The sequence below is a fragment of the Chanodichthys erythropterus genome, chromosome 7 (genome assembly GCF_024489055.1).
Source record: "Chanodichthys erythropterus isolate Z2021 chromosome 7, ASM2448905v1, whole genome shotgun sequence".
In the NCBI taxonomy this organism is placed as follows: domain Eukaryota; kingdom Metazoa; phylum Chordata; class Actinopteri; order Cypriniformes; family Xenocyprididae; genus Chanodichthys; species Chanodichthys erythropterus.
The window spans coordinates 26662762-26679871 of record NC_090227.1 but is presented as its reverse complement, the minus strand read 5'-3'; the positions used below and the strand labels follow the sequence as shown (position 1 = coordinate 26679871).

Sequence of the window (17110 nt, the reverse complement as noted above, 5' to 3'; positions counted from 1 at the left end):
ACCGCATGGAAAGGCGGAGCTGCGGAGAGCATGTGTGAGTGTGTGTGTGTATGTGAGAGACAGAGATGCTCAGATGGTAGTGTGCCGGGGTGGAATCAGGGCGGTGTGATGACTTGATGCACATCAGAGTAGATGAAGACGCAGGAGATCAGCTAACGCCACACATGGTGAGAAACCCACGCCTTTTACATGCATTTGGCAGGGGACAGGTGTGAGTGTGTGTATGTGTGTGTGTGTGTGTGTGTGTGTGTGTGTGTGTGTGTGTGTGCACGTGTGAGAGTGTGTGTTTGGCCGGCCTCGATCTTCTGAGGGTTTTATGTAACAGTCTGCAAGACCAGAGATAGTTAGATAGAGCTATACACTACTGTCATACTGTTGCGCTCAGCAGCATGTGCTGGACTTCTGAAATCATCAGACAAAGTCGCTGCGTTCTCTTTTTTTAGTCTAAGACTAAAAAAATTTTTTTTTAGTTGCATTTTGCATTATTACACTATGAACAAGAAACCAATAATAGAATAGTTTGTATATTTAAATGAACATACTGTTTATTAAAACTAAATCAAAGTACATTTTTTTTTATCAATTTTATGATAGTTTTTAAACATTACATTGCTTAAATATAAGTGCAGTAATGGCTAAATTATTATTAAAAGGCTCCCTCTGGTCAGTAAAAACTGACGTATCAATTCAAGTGAATTTAGATTCATTTGTAACCAATGTGACTTTGTCAGAGTGGGTAAGTTGTTTAATCTGTAATTAGTCCATCTGTTTCCACTAGTTTGACTAATTCAGACTGGCTCTGAGGAACAGATGTAAACAGGTATTATTGTATCGAATAGGCAGGTGTTATTATTATTATTATTATTATTATTATTACTACTACTACTACTATTGTTGTTGTATTGTGTGTAATCAGCCAATCACAGTGACTTTGAGGCATTGCTTTCCATTTACTCCACCACATTCATGTCTGTGGAACACAAAAGGCAACATTTTGAAAGATGTCCAAAGATGTTCTGTCCATATATTGAAAGTCATTAGTGTCCAGTGTTTTAAAATATCTTAATTTATGTTCCACAGAAGAAAGTCATACATGCTTTAATTTTTAGGTGAGGTATTCCTTTTATTTTTCCATAAAAAAAATTTTTTTGAACCGTTAAGTTTAAATTGTCTATTAAGCAGTCTTGTGGTTATTTTGCCTCAGACTTTTTTTCAACTGAGGGTTGAAATTATTTTTAAATTATGTGTTTGTTTTAATTATTAGTTTGATACAGCCACAGATGTTACGATTGAGTATCTGTAAGAAACTTTTGGCTAGAAGATCTCTCTAATGATACTTTTTAGACAATCCCTTCCTGTAAGCATTATATACACAATATATTCACTCATGTTGTTTTCATTCTTACATAATAAGGGTTTGTGTGACAAGTCATGAAAAGATACTATAAAGCTTATAGGAAGATTTTTGGGTGAAAGAAACGAGCTGTAACTACAGTTGTATTTGATTTTCTTTCAAGTAGACTCAGTCTTGTGGAAATGTTGTTCAGTGCATTTTGAAATCTTAATATGTTATATGATTTTAAACAATGGATTATGGATCAGGAATGTTGCATCAACAGATGTTCTAATGTATTTATTAAGACCTTAGCCTGTATGTCTCTGGAAGCTAAAATTAAGTCATTTCTGTGGAGTACTGTGGAGCTTTATTCCATCTCTGTTTCTTCCGCTTGGGAAAACTCGCCTGTTTTTGCTTTTATCCTTCTTTTGCATTATTCAACTTGCCTCACATCTCTCTCCATATCTTTTTCTCTCATTCCCTCAGGCTAACTTGAAAAAGTTTATGGAATATGTTCAGCAAAGGAACGTTGAGAAGGTATCAAAGTTTCTGGAGAAAGGTCTTGATCCAAACTTCCACGACCCAGAGACCGGAGGTAAGTGACACCACCTTTACTCAAAAGTCCAGATTAATTAACATCTTCCAAATACCCAGTTTTGTGTGTGTGTGTGTTTTCTTGTATATATGGTTCATGAGGACACAAATGTGTATAATGACATGGTTATTACAATGTAAACATGGCTTAAAAAACATACTAAACCGTTTTTTGTTGTTGTTGTTGTTGTTGTTGTTTTTTTGAGAATTTGAAAATGCCAAACGGTTTCTGTATTGGGTAGGTGTCTGGGTTGGGTTAGTGTAAGGGGATAGAATATTGTTATGTGCTCTGCTGTAAAGATGAGGCGAGTACGGAAATCCACAAAGTAATAGGCTTTAATTGACAATCCAGGAATATAAACAGCATAACACACATTAAACAACAACGAGAACAGGTGCAGGGAGTGAGTCCAACTTAAAGGGAGTGCTGACGAGGACAACAGGTGCTGGGAATCCGGGGAGATGGCGGGAAGACTGATGAGGGAAGTGCAGACAGGTGTGTAGAACAGGAGGATGCTGGTAACTGGAGTCCGGAAAGGTGTGAATGTAACATTACCTCCCCCTCCCCGGTAGGCGCGTCCACGCGCCTCAGATGTAACAACTGGGGAAGGGGGGTGGGCACCCTGGAGACCTACAGGCAGGTGAGGGGGGTGCAGAAGGGTGCGGAGGTCTCCAGGGCGGTCCTAGGATCTCGGGACCTCATGGTGGGTCATGAGTCTTGGGCAGCCATGACGGGTCAGGGGTCATGGGCAGCCATGGTGGGTCTGGAGCCATGGGCAGCCATGGTAGGTCTGGAACCGTGGACAGCCATGGCAGGTCAGGGGATGTGGGCGTGGAAAGGCCTGTGGTCTAGTGGGCTGGAGTGGGCTTGTGGACTGCAGGAGCTGGCTCTTCGGCTGCTGGAGCTGTCTCATCAGTTGCTGGAGCTGTCTCGTTGGTTGCTGGAGCTGACACGGGAACACATGAGACAGACTCGTGGGCAGCGGGAGCGGACTCGTGGGCAGCCGGGGTGGACTCGTGGGCAGCCGGGGCTGGAGCAGGCTCGGCAGAGGCTTGGAGCGGGCTCAATGAGGGCTGGAGCGGGCTCGCCGAAGCTTGGAGCGGGCTCGGCACAGCATGGAGTTAGGTCGAAGGGACTAATAGCTGGCTCAGCCCAAAAGTCTATTAGCCAGTCCCCTTCCTCAATGGCTAGCGCCTTGGGCTGCTCGGCGACAGAAAACTCGTGAGACTGGGGCTGTCCGGAAGCGGAAAACTCAGGAGACTGGGGCTGCACGGAGGCAGAAAACTCAGGAGACTGAGGTTGCTTGGCGGCCTTCTTCCTTTTCCTCTTAGGCCGTCTTGGCCCAGCGGAGGAATTTTTATTGACCATGCAGAGTTTTGGGTCTGGCAGGACACCAGGGGAATGCCCACTGGAGGGGTAGGCAGTGGAAAATGGAGATTGGCGAACTGGCCAGGCCGCCCGTGTTTCTGGGGTGACTGGACGAGGATCGTATGATCTATCAAGAATCTCCTCAATTACAAACTCGGAACAATTTAGAAACAAAATCAGATTAATTGTATCGACTAGGGAAAAATAACAGGCAGGTTCTTTAAAACGAATCATGTCCTCATCCAGCCCCGACAGAAAACAAGCGTTTAATCATGCATCTGGCCAATTCGCCAAATAAGCAAGCTCAACAAATGCCTCCACATACCTCTCCAGCGAGCGACCGTCCTGCCGGAACCCACAAAGGCGATCCAAGACTGATGAGGGAAGTGCAGACAGGTGTGTAGAACAGGAGGATGCTGGAAACTGGAGTCCGGGAAGATTTGAATGTAACAAATATACAGTATGTACAGTATAAAAACCATTACGGCCAATGTTTTTCCTGCATAGAGAATTAAAAGGCGGCCGCCTCCATCAAATTTAGTCCCGCCTCCGGCTGTTGAGTGTGGACTAAACTCAGACAGGCAGTCACATCGGGTTGGGCCAGCCAAGTTATACAAAATAACATTCCAAGTAATTGTGGGTGGGTTGTGGGTGGATGAGAGATAAATCATTAATGTGTTGATTTTTAATAAAGACATGGAGTCTTTATTAATGATTTACTTTCGTTTTAAATGACAATGCATTTCTATTCAGGGAAAACCCATCAAGGAAAGCATATGCTTAGAGCACCTTCTAGTGGTCATTATGTAAAATACAAAGGACCCCCCCCCCCCCTTTAGATATTGCTTAAAAAATTAACAGCTTTAACTAAAAATATACACAAGCTTAACAGAAATTATTCTGATGAGAGTGTTTTTTCAACAGTGATGTAATGAAACTTTTATTTTAGATATTTATTTAAAAGCAGCCTACTTAAGTGTCATATTATTATATCATCATGCTTAACACTGAGAATTTGAATAATTATTTTGTGATGATCAGGTGCCGATATCTAAATCAGGGAATATCATAGGTTTGGGAAGTTGGCAGGTAGATGATTTATTTTTTACATCGGATTTGGGTGATGTTAGACCTGATCCGCACATCTCTAGTGCATGAGCCCTATTAGAGTTCCCTTTAAAGTTCAGGTACAAGACTTTTTCTTTGTTCAGTTAGCACACTGAACATGGGTTGGAGCTCTTAATTTTGAACTCTCAAAGTGCACCAGATTAATGAATTTATCTTTAAAATGTACAAAATTTCCTTCTGGAGGAGCATGTCCCCGGACCCCCTATTGGGACAAAGACAACCACCACGTAAAAAAGACAATCCTGTGGGAAACACTGTATATATCATAGTGTTCTCAAAATACAAATCTAATTCTCTTAATATTAAAATATCTAAAATATGCACTTGTAAAAGTGTTTTTTTTTTTTTCTTTTTTTCAACCGTGATCAAGATTTTACCACCTCCGCCTCATTTTGAGCCAGGAAAAACCCTGATTAAGGCTATGTAGAGTCCCCGTAAACCACACATACAAGTGTGTGTGTGTGTGAGTGCGCACATCTGAGTGTATGTTGACTTTGCTCAGTACTGTTAAATTGGTGCCATGACCTGATCTCTTAGTGTTTATCTCTTGGCTCTGGGTCAGCCAATAGCAGAACTTGAACTGAACAGTGGAAATCTATTTCAAATGCATTGCAGTAATTCTTAAGTTAGATGATTTTGGTCCCCTTGAAAGTTGTTAGTAATGTTGTTTAAAAAAAATAAAAAAAAATAAAAAAAAAATAAAAGTGAAAAAGTTTGTTTAAATTATTTTAATATCTATGTGTACACTCTAAAAAATGCTGGGTTAAAAACAACCCAAGTTGGGTTGAAAATGGACAAACCCAGCGATTGGGTTGTTTTAACCCAGCAGTTGGGTTAAATGTTTGCCCAACCTGCTGGGTAGTTTTACTTAACTCAACTATTGTTTAAAAATTACAGTATTGCTTACTTAAAATGAACCCAAAATATCTTGAAAATTAACATTTATTAATATGTTTAATAAATTAACATTTTAATTTCATTTTAGATTTGTTTTAAGTCAGCCATACAGTCATTTCCAAACAATAGTTGGGTTAAATAAAACTACCCAGCAGGTTGGGCAAACATTTAACCCAACAGTTGGGTTAAAACAACCCAATCGCTGGGTTTGTCCATTTTCAACCCAACTTGGGTTGTTTTTAACCCAGCATTTTTTAGAGTGTACATTTTAGTTTTTAGATTTTTTTTATATATACTTTATATATACTCTCCCCAATATGGCTTTCATTCCTATCATGGCAAGCATAAAAAACACTGTTGTTGTTGTTATATTAGTAGTAACAATATTATTATTAATATAATAATAATGTATTTTTGGATTTTTATGTCATAATTATGTCATTAACATTTTTACTTCAATTAATTAATTATTAATTTTCATTTATTTTAGGTTAATTGACTGCTAGCTTACTTGCATCAACATGTTTTATTGAACTACTCTAAAAAAAAAAAAAAAAAAAGAAGGTATTTCCGGATATATTCCATAGAAACCATGGAAACACCAAAGAATCTTTAATATATTATATGTTTTATTAGAAAAGGGAACAACTGTTTGGATACATTTATAGACAGAAATCTAATCATTGTTATATAGCTCAACATGTCTTGTTTGAATCTCATTTTCTTGATTATATTAATATGATTTTCTAAAATCGATTAAGCTTACTGCAGTGTGCAACAAGTGTCTCATAGCAGCCGCTGAGTGAACGCAAAGAGTAACGTTATAACATCATTTTCAACACACTCAAATGTGGCAAAAAAAAAAAAAATACATATTGTACCTTTAAGTTAGCATAAATAAAACAGTTTAAAGATCCATTGTTCAAGTGGTTAGAAGTGCCCCTACTTGAAAAATCACCCATTTACTCATATTTTGAGCATTAAATGTCAGCTGTTGATCCTCATGGTCTCATTGAAATCTTAAACATTGAGAAGTTAAATATCCTCATTTCGGTTTTCAATTAGAGTGAAAGAAAAAGAAAGATTGTTCTGCATGAATGACTATGGTGTAATCAAGTTTGACCTCTCCCAGTGCATGCTGGGAAGATAAGATCACCTTCTATGCAAATTCCCTCATACTTATTCAGATTTATTCATGCGTTTGTTTGGAACTGGTTAGGACTGACCTCTGGCCACGTTGATGGACAGAAATGGAAGAGTTTGTGTTTGTATACACGCGTGTATTGTTACAGATAGAGCAGCAGTGACCTCTGGGTTGTGCAGCATTTTGAAATCGGTGTAAAGCTGTCTGGAGACAGAAGCTGAACAATTTGACCACAGTTCATGTATCCTTGACCTTTGCCAAAAAGGAAGAGACCGGAAGAGAAAGATAGATTCAAAATAAAATAGACTTAAAAGGACAGTTAACCCAAAAGAAAAATTTAAAATTGAGCTTATTTGCACCGAAAAAGTCAACAGTTGTTTCTGTTTGTGCAGAATGTCCGTTGACGATGGCGTCGCAGCTGGAAGGCTGTGCAGAGCTCATAAAGGTTCTGAAGAATGGAGGAGCTCACCTGGATTTCAGGACCAGAGACGGCATAACTGCCCTTCACAAAGCAGTCCGCACCAAGAACCACACGGCACTTATAGTGAGTAACACACACACACTCGTCCTGCCGACGATGGGAGGGAACATGGGGTTCTCATACATACTTGAAAGAGAGATCAGAGGTACGCGTGTCTGTCCAGACATGAGTCATAGAGTGGCACAAAGATGAAAAGCGTTCATTGACAGCAGGCTGTACAAAAGCTTGCTGTGTTTTATAATGATCAGAGCAGATCTTTTGCTGGAGAGGACTCATACACAGCTGATGTGTCATCTGAAGTTCAACTGAAAGAGGCATATCAGTGTTGTTTTGTCACATACTTTCTAGCTAGCCTCTGTTTTGTTTGACAACACGTTGAACGTCAACAGGAAGTTACTCCACCAAGGATCGCTTAGAGAACCTTTAAAGTAACTTGACATTATTATTGAAAACCAGCAATAATAATTTTCATTTTGATTACATAATAATGGCAATATATACATGTCAAAGTCAGACATGCCCCTTTGCCAGCTGTGATTCCTGGTTACTGGTTTAAACTTGGCCCAGGTTTGTAAAAGATTTTTGGGTCAGCCCACCTTAATAGCTTCAACAATTGATTGCCAGTTAAAGGTACAATATGTAAAATTTTTGCAGTAAAATATCCAAAAACCACTAGGCTAGTGTTATATATTTTGTCCAGCTGATTACTAACAATATCTCTAATGTTTTCAACTACTTGTAAATCATGAGAAAATTCCCATTCTAAACAGTGACACGGGGCAGTGCAGTCGCCTGTCAATGACGTCAGTTACCATTTGTTACCGCCTTTACTGACGTAGAAACCACATGACAACAGTGTCGTGGACAAATGCGAAAGTAGTGTCTAGCGTCCAGCAAACCACTAGCTTGCTTCAAGCTGTTCCTTATTTACTTCTTGCACATTTTATGGTGGATTGTGTTACTTATTTATGGAACATAATTACTGTTTACCATCTGCCGCTGGTTCTGTCGACAAGGACAGCTCCCGTAAACTCATGACCGGAAAAGCAGAAGCGACTGTGTCATAATAAAAGTCCCGCTGCTCGTGAGGCGTGTGTTGATCAATCGCTCCAGCTCCTCGTTCAGCTCCCGAAACACTCGGTCCTGCTCTGCTTCATACTACAGTAATGTTAATAATCGCATCCACGAACATGAGTTCTTCCAGACTCCAATCCCTATTCTTTTGCACCGTCCGTTGAGATGGAGACCACATGTCCCAAGTTTCCGCTCTAAAACTTTACGTCATCAAACTATGCCTTTGTTTTGAATAGGCTTCTAGCGACCTCTAGCGGAAAATAATATCACAAATTGTACCTTTAAGTTTAGAATAACTCTAAAAAATAACTCTTTGAACGAACATAAAAAAATCATGGAAAGGATTTCCACATGATTAAGTTGCTTTATTTTAGCATTATGCAATTCTGTTATTCCAATTTAATGTACTTACATTGGGTCAACACAACCAACTTAGTTTTTATTAACATTAAAGGTTTATTTTTACTCTATGCAAAATCCTTGAGTTGTGACCAAACAACTGACTAAGGAAGAATCTATGTAAAATGTCCAACATACTCAATTCAGTCATGGACAGTGGTTCCACATGATTGAGACAAGTAAAATCCAATAGAATCAACCATGTTAAATTAACTAGAATCAATTGTGTTCATTTAAAATAAAATAAATAAAAAGCAATAAATAAATAAATAAAAAATAAATTGTTTTCATATACATTGATTTTTACAATTAATTCTTCTTGTTTAATTTTGTGATTTACAAAACTTTTGTGATGTTCTGTGTTAGAAATCTAGATGTGATACTGGATTCATCCTAAATTGCCTTAACCAAAAACATTGTAAAGCCTAAATTGATCATAAGTCCGTTGGTGGCAATGGTTTTACAATCAACATAGGCTTACAATGCTTTTGGGAAATGCAACCCAGAGCACTACTACAGTGATTACTTTCTTAAAGTAATTTAAAAGTTTGTTAGCAGGTCCTCAACCCAAGCACAAGTGCAACAATTCACCACAATGGTAACCCTAAAACTATTAATTAACAGAAACTTTTAAATACAAACATAATAGAACAGTAAACATTAAAAAGTCTTTCCATTTTCTCATCTTCCTAAAAACTGCTTAAAATAGCACTTTATTTCAACATTTACACTCCTTGTTCAGCCCCTTCGCAAAGCACGATGGGAAGTGAAAATCCTGTTTGATTGAGTCTTGGTTGGGTTTACTTGATTGAAACATGTTATTTTAATATAAAAACATCGAGTTAAGTCAAAAAGTAATTGTTTCAAGTCAATTTAACATGAAGCAATCACATTTAATATGATACAATGGTGTTGAATCAAAATAAATTGTTTAAATAAAATGAACAGCATCAAAAATCATTTTTTTGAGTGTACAATGAACCAATTAGAACCCGGTTTAGGTCAGATAGCTGCTAATGGTGGATATTTTGATGAATAAATTTTTTTTTTTTTTTTTCTATGTATAAAGTGTTTATGTATAAAGTGTTTTGTGTTGTCCCTTATCAGTGCAAAATTATCACAAATTAAAAGGATTCATGCCAATATAGTCCAAAACCCCACTTTTCTAGGGCGTTTGGATAAAAATATAAAAATAGTTTCAGTTTAGATTTTTTAATTTGATTTAGTCTAGTTTTGTATCCAATACAATGTGATTTTTGGAGATCGAGATCAGGCAGCAGCAGCTCATTTTTAGTCTTGGGCGGGTGATTCGCGGACAGCTTTCCCAATGCATGGAATCCTGCATAGACCAGCAAACCAATGAGAATGCGCGACAGTGCTGATGATACATAACAACAGAGCATAGGTGGCAAAGCTGTTGTAAGATCATCATACCCAGAACCCTCTGTCACTGGCAGATTTGAAGAAAATGACCTTGGTTTTGGCAAATAAATATATGACGGACTATAGCATATGCATTACCAACGTTTTATCATGTAAGCTTTATGGTAATTGTTGACATTTTTGCAGATTTATTAATAAAGAAAAACCCAAATATCACATGGTCCTAAGTATTCAGACCCTTTGCTCAGTATTTAGTAGAAGCACCCTTTTGATCTAATACAGCCATGAGTCTTTTTGGGAAAGATGCCACAAGTTTTTCACACCTGGATTTGGGGATCCTCTGCCATTCCTCCTTGCAGATCCTCTCCAGTTCTGTCAGGTTGGATGGTAAACGTTGGTGGACAGCCATTTTTAGGTCTCTCCAGAGATGCTCAATTGGGTTTAAGTCAGGGCTCTGGCTGGGCCATTCAAGAACAGTCACGGAGTTGTGAAGCCACTCCTTCGTTATTTTAGCTGTGTACTTAGGGTCATTGTCTTGTTGGAAGGTAAACCTTCGGCCCAGTCTGAGGTCCTGAGCACTCTGGAGAAGGTTTTTGTCCAGGATATCCCTGTACTTGGCCGCATTCATCTTTCCCTCGATTGCAACCAGTCGTCCTGTCCCTGCAGCTGAAAAACACCCCCACAGCATGATGCTGCCACCACCATGCTTCACTGTTGGGACTGTATTGGACAGGTGATGAGCAGTGCCTGGTTTTCTCCACACATATCGCATATCTTGGTCTCATCAGACCAGAGAATCTTATTTCTCACCATCTTGGAGTCCTTCAGGTGTTTTTTAGCAAACACCATGTGGGCTTTCATGTGTCTTGCACTGAGGAGAGGCTTCCGTCGGGCCACTCTGCCATAAAGCCCCGACTGGTGGAGGGCTGCAGTGATGGTTGACTTTCTACAACTTTCTCCCATCTCCCGACTGCATCTCTGGAGCTCAGCCACAGTGATCTTTGGGTTCTTCTTTACCTCTTTCACCAAGGCTCTTCCTAATCAAGTCCAATCAGTATAATCAAACACAGCTGGACTCAAATGAAGGTGTAGAACCATCTCAAGGGTGATCAGAAGAAATGGACAGCATCTGAGTTAAATATATGAGTGTCACAGCAAAGGGTCTGAATACTTAGGACCATGTGATATTTCAGTTTTTCTTTTTTAATAAATCTGCAAAAATGTCAACAATTCTGTGTTTTTCTGTCAATATGGGGTGCTGTGTGTACATTAATGAAGAAAAAAAAAGAACTTAAATGATTTTAGCAAATGGCTGCAATATAACAAAGAGTGAAAAATTTAAGGGGGTCTGAATACTTTCCGTACCAACTGTGTAGGTGTATATATATATATATGCGCACCCACCCTCTCTACACTGTGAAAAAATTGCTGACAAACACCTACAAACATGTAAGCTGGATTTTAGCAAGCTCCATTATGATAATCTACTCAAATGAAAGTGTAATAGAGCCAGACTGTGTTCCTTCACAAGCCGTTTGCGCTGTTTGCTGCTACTAAATCTGCGGGCGAACCTTCTGATTTGATGAACTGTAATAAATCGAAACATGTAATAAAAAACATTAACATAGTTTGGAATTACTATTAGGAATTTCACTGCTTTTGAGAGAACTTTCTTTTTTCTTTTTTTACCAGTTTTCATAATGTAGAGAGTGTGTTCATTTCTATGATAAATATAATAATTCAGGAAACTAGATGAGGTCAAATAAACCATGTGTATATGTTGACATTCTCTTGATTTGTTCTTGCGTGAAAGTGCAGTAATTCTGATGAAATTTAAAAACTATTTGTAACTATTTGAATGTGAACTCATAAAATGAGTCTTGGATGACTTGTCACAGCTCATAAATTGGCTTGGCTTTTGAATCATCAGTTATGAGGGTCTAGTCTCAGCCTCAGATAGCACACCCAGGTTGTTCACTGATCGCCTAATGCATATTGCATTACAGAACTGGTTGGAGCTAGCAGTAAATCTGCAAGGATAAGCGACAAAGTGCACCATTCTATGCTGATATATGCTTACTCGACTGGTAATGTTGTAGGTTCAAACCCCACAATGGTTGATCCATGAACTTTTGCCTTCATGCCCTTGAGCAAGGCACTTAAAGATATGCTGTGTGATTTTTTTGTTTTGTTTTGTTTAAATAGTATGCAGTAAATGTCCCTAATACTTGACAGATATCATTGAAATTGTCTGTGTGACAGCCTGAGGTGCTGTAAAAAGTAAAAAAGAGTCTGACTGTGCAGTGCTGCTAGACATTGACAAAACTTTGAAACGATCTCTGTCTGTCAATTTAGCTGACTTTTAAGGGCAGGATTTTGGAGAAATGAGACAAGGAATTTAATTGGCTAAATGAGAGAAATGGGCATCACTTGTGTTTGCAGACGCTGCTGGACTTGGGCGCCTCTCCGGATTACAAGGACAGTCGTGGCCTGACTCCTCTGTATCACAGCTCTATGGTGGGGGGCGACCCGTACTGCTGCGAGCTCCTGCTGCATGATCACGCTCAGGTGGGCTGCATGGACGAGAATGGCTGGCAGGAGATTCACCAGGTAACACACTTGTTGTAATGTTTATAATTCAAAACTCATTTCATAGTTAATGAATCTAAGCTGCAGATTTTTGTCATTCAGAAATCGTCATGGGATTGACATCACACACCACATTCACGTTCACATTTAAATATACACTACTGTTCAAATGTTTGGGAACAGTAAGATTTTATTTTTTATTTTGACAGATTTATTGAAAACCGCATTTACTTAAAGATGTGAGTCTCGAAATGTCCTTTTCAAACAGCAATTTACAGTAGCATTTAGAATACTGTCTTTATAAACGTGCAATGGGAGTCAAGCCAGTATTCTCTTACCAGTAACCATAGTGATAGTGACCAAAGTAATATCAAAGATGGAGATGTTTTGATACGCCAATCGATTCGTGAGTTCATTTGTCAAATAAATTAACCTTCTCCTTTTTCTCTATGAAATCTCGGGATTGAATGAACCCAATATTTCCTCTTTCTTTTTCTCTTTTTAGAAGAGAGGAGACAACTAATCGTGCTCACTGCTTGAAGACTTAATTTTGTATTGTTTTGCGATTTGTTTTGCGATTATTTTCGCAACGCATTCATTAATACGAATCGGACTCAGTGTGCAAGGTCTCTGTGCGTGATGAATTTTTAGGATTGTGAAGTGCTGAAGCGTTGTGTGTGCTGTGTAAACATGATGGTTTTTCTACACTAAATGTGAGCATACATTTACTCATTTATTTCTTCTCCAGCATCCTATTCTTCTGTATTTCAGAATGGCAGCATCACTGAAACGCTTATTTGTTTGAACTGCACCCTCTACTGTAGAGGTGTAAATTTGTATTTTTTTCAGCCTGAGGCTTATTCATTTCACTATTGGTGTGAAAAGGCCTTTACATTTGATAAAACTTTTATATTGATGTAAAAACAAACAAACAAACAGGCCAGCCCAGATGAGAAAAAGTAACACAAAAGTAATGTAACACATTACTTTCCATAGAAAGTAACTAAGTAATGCAATAAGTTACTTTTTCAGGGAGTAACGCAATATTGTAATGCATTTTTTTAAAAAGTAACTTTCCCCAGCACTGGTTATATCTGGGTGGAGAGCAGAGCATTTGAGTCACACGTAGAACACAAAACTGACATGAGCAGCTCTGGTGGAGAACATTGACTGGATCTAAAACCCTGATATCTCTGTCACTGTGTCACTGTCTTTTCAGAGTCAGAAAAAGGATGGAAAATGAAAAACAAATACTGCAAATAATGTTGATGAACATTACAAATGGGCTTCAAAGAGGAAAAAATAAATAGAGCAATAAATAGAGCACACACACAATCAGGTCACAATTGACTTACAATCGGCTGACCCTGTGAATTACTGCAGGGTTATGCAGTAGGAGATTGTCTTCCACAGGCTTTTTCTCCATCTCTATCCATGTTCCGCCAGGCGCACACACTTACTTCTAAACTATTTCTCTCAGTTAGCAGCCCCTGGTGCATGACATTTGCATTCATGACATCTGACCTTTTCCAAAGCTTGAAAAGGGTGAGAGAGAATATCAGTGAGGTACGTATATCCACACTTGTTTTAACCTCCACACAGGATCTAAAATTAATACTTGCCAAGTTCCAAATGTGAATGAAAAATGGCAAGTAAATAAGACTGATTTGCTCACTTTATTAGGACTGTATAGCTTTACTTATACTAACTTCATGCATACGAATATGAATATTGATGTTAAAGGGGTGTATAATGCTATTTCATGTATGCTGACTTATTTACACTGTTAAAGAGATTCTCATGCTTAACATGGCCAAAATTTCAAAACACGAGTTGGACGTATGACGGAGTATTTCTGTGCCAAAAATACTCTTCCAAATCCTCATAAACTTCGCAATCTTTTTTTGAGTATGGGCCTTTGTAACGTCATAAAGGTCGGAATTCCTTATACGGTCACTTCTCCCAGAAGGGCGCACGCACACACGTCGACCAGAGCACGAAAGCAAGAGCATGCCCATCAATGCACATTCGGCTTTACGGAAGTCATCGGCAGCGCTGCACAGGTCACAGGACTTCATGAAATCAACAATGTCACCAAAGAAGTGTGTTTTTGGTTGTGAGGGAAAGATAACCTTGCTTTCCAAAGAACCCAGTGTTAAGTGGAGCTGAGAGTTTTGTGCTCATGCATTACATTGATGCGCTCTCGATATTTGTTATTAAAATAACCATAGAGACTGATAGTTGCAATCACTTTTTTTATGGGTTAAGATGAATAGAGAATATCTCGTGTTTTTCTGTGGCTGCTCGAGCCCTTGGGATCGGTGCTTATGGTTTCATAAACAAGGCCCAGTTCTACATTGGATTTACAGATAGTTTGAAACCGAAAGATGGAGTGGTCACAGTGATAATGATCCCGGTTATGAGTCGGAACCGCAGCTGGTGAGTAAAACTGCTTCATATGTCTGTTTTGTTGGCAATAGGCACCCAAGTGCATATAATGTAAACAACACGAACATAGTGAATTCATAAATTCATTATTCATCAGTCACTATATGCTATATTCATTAAGTGATTCAAAAGTTATCCAGGGAAACTAAAGACTTTTCGGAGATATGAAGGATGCACTACTAGGTACTCAAGATTAACTTGAGATTGGCAGAAACTGTGTGTGATACCCCCCTTTAATGTCCTAATAAATAAATATATAATAATAATAATAATAATAATTGTTGTTTTTATAATAACATTAACACCAATATTTATATACATTTTAATGAAGTTAGTGCAGAAAAGCAATAATATATTTATAATAATACATTTCCATTATTATTATTAGACTTCAAAATAACCCTTAAAGGTGCCATAGAATTGAAAATTGAATTTACCTTGGCATAGTTGAATAACAAGAGTTCAGTACATGGAAATGACATACAGAGAGTCTCAAACTCCATTGTTTCTTCCTTTTTATGTAAATCTCATTTGTTTAAAAGACCTCAGAAGAACAGGCGAATCTCAACATAACACCGACTGTTACGTAACAGTCGGGATCATTAATATGTACGCCCCAATATTTGCATATGCCAGCTCATGTTCAAGGCATTAGACAAGCCAGTATTAACATCTGGATCTGCACAGCTGAATCAACAGACTTTATGCAGGTAAGCAAGCAAAGACAATAGCGAAAAATGGCAGCAATAATAACTGACATGATCCATGATAACATGATATTTTTAGTAATATTTGTAAATTGTCTTTCTAAATGTTTTGTTAGCATGTTGCTAATGTACTGTTAAATGTGGTTACAGTTACCATCGTTTCTTACTGTATTCACGGAGAAAAGAGCCGTCGTTATTTTCATTATTAAACACTTGCAGTCTGTATAATTCATAAACACAACTTCATTCTTTATAAATCTCTCCAACAGTGTGTAATGTTAGCGTTAGCCCCGTTAGCCACACATAGGCTACTATGAAACTCATTCAGAATCAAATGTAAACATCCAAATAAATACTATACTTACATAATCAGGTATGTTGCATGACGCATGCTGAATCGGCGCATATTTAATGATGCCCCAAAATAGGCCGTTAAAAAAATTAATTAAAAGAAAATCTATGGGGTATTTTGAGCTGAAACTTCACAGACACATTCAGGGGACACCTTAGACTTATATTACATCTTGTGAAAAAGCATTGGCAAATAATCAAATAATCATTAGTTTCAGCCCTGTTTGGCATTCAAAATTGAACTGCCATTTAGGAGTGTCCACTTTCTGACTTAGCCAATGTCTTCCATTTCTCTGGCTTTTCTTCTCCTTTTCTGAATTATTTTACAAAAAACATGTTGTTTTGCAGCTTTGCCAGCACTGATATTTCCTTCAGGATATGCAAATTGTTTTATTTCTTTTTGCCCTGTTTAGAGGGGAAAGATGAGAGCTTGCGGTTTCATTTCAGTTTATGAAAAAAAATCATTTTGTAGCCGCAGCGCAGAGCGTCACGTCTGGAAACGGATGGATGGGTGAATGGATGGATGGAGGCATAGATGCCCTGAGGGTGGAAGAGCTGCTGGGTCACATAGGACTGTACGTGTGTGTGTGTTTTACATACACACACAGCTGTACCGTTGCTGCCGCTGTGAGTTTACAGTGTTTAACCCGAGGCTCATTCCCCAAATTAGATCAGGCCTAAAAATGTGACGGACATGCTGTTAAACTATGTTACCTATACCTCACAAACACACACTGCCCTCAGGAGTCTTGCCCTTAGTGTGCAGAAAGAGGGCAATGGTTGTCAGGACTGATTTGTGTGTGGGTGTGGGGAGGTGGGCACTTTTCTTATCATAATATTTATTTTTCCACCACTCTGCCTTCTTTCTAATGTTCTCATCCATCTGTCTGACCTACAATTGTCATTTCCAAAGAGAATCTATGGCAACCCAAGCAAATGCCAAGTGTCTTTGTCTTGATAAAGCTGCTTTTCACACACCACTATAGTTTATATTTTAGTCATCCTTGCACATCTGTCAGCGTGTGTGTGTCTCTTTAAATGGATGTGTATATTGTACATCACTGAATGAATGGCTAAATGTGAATCCGAACACATTTATCCCTGTCTCTTTCTGTCTCCTGTTATGCATTGTCAATTAAACTGTAGCTAACCGTCTATACAAACATACTGTGGAGCCAAAGCTAACATTAGCTCAGTTCAAAAACGTAGT

The 17110-nt window shown here is 38.5% G+C and overlaps 1 protein-coding gene across 10 annotated transcripts in view; it reads left to right on the top strand.

Annotated features, from left to right (window-relative positions):
• shank3a (SH3 and multiple ankyrin repeat domains 3a) overlaps positions 1-17110 on the top strand; it is a 377964-nt gene that overhangs the window by 206153 nt on the left and 154701 nt on the right. For 9 of the 10 annotated variants that reach the window (XR_010895495.1, XR_010895498.1, XR_010895494.1 and 6 more), the window contains 3 exons: positions 1823-1931; positions 6861-7012; positions 12248-12415. Coding sequence is in view for 3 of the 10 variants with exons in the window: in XM_067389993.1 (XP_067246094.1) it covers positions 1823-1931; positions 6861-7012; positions 12248-12415 (429 nt within the window). In the remaining 7 variants the exon portion in view is untranslated. Of the gene's footprint in view, positions 1-34; positions 168-1822; positions 1932-6860; positions 7013-12247; positions 12416-17110 lie in introns of those variants that run through there. The other variant, XR_010895500.1, reaches the window with a different exon arrangement.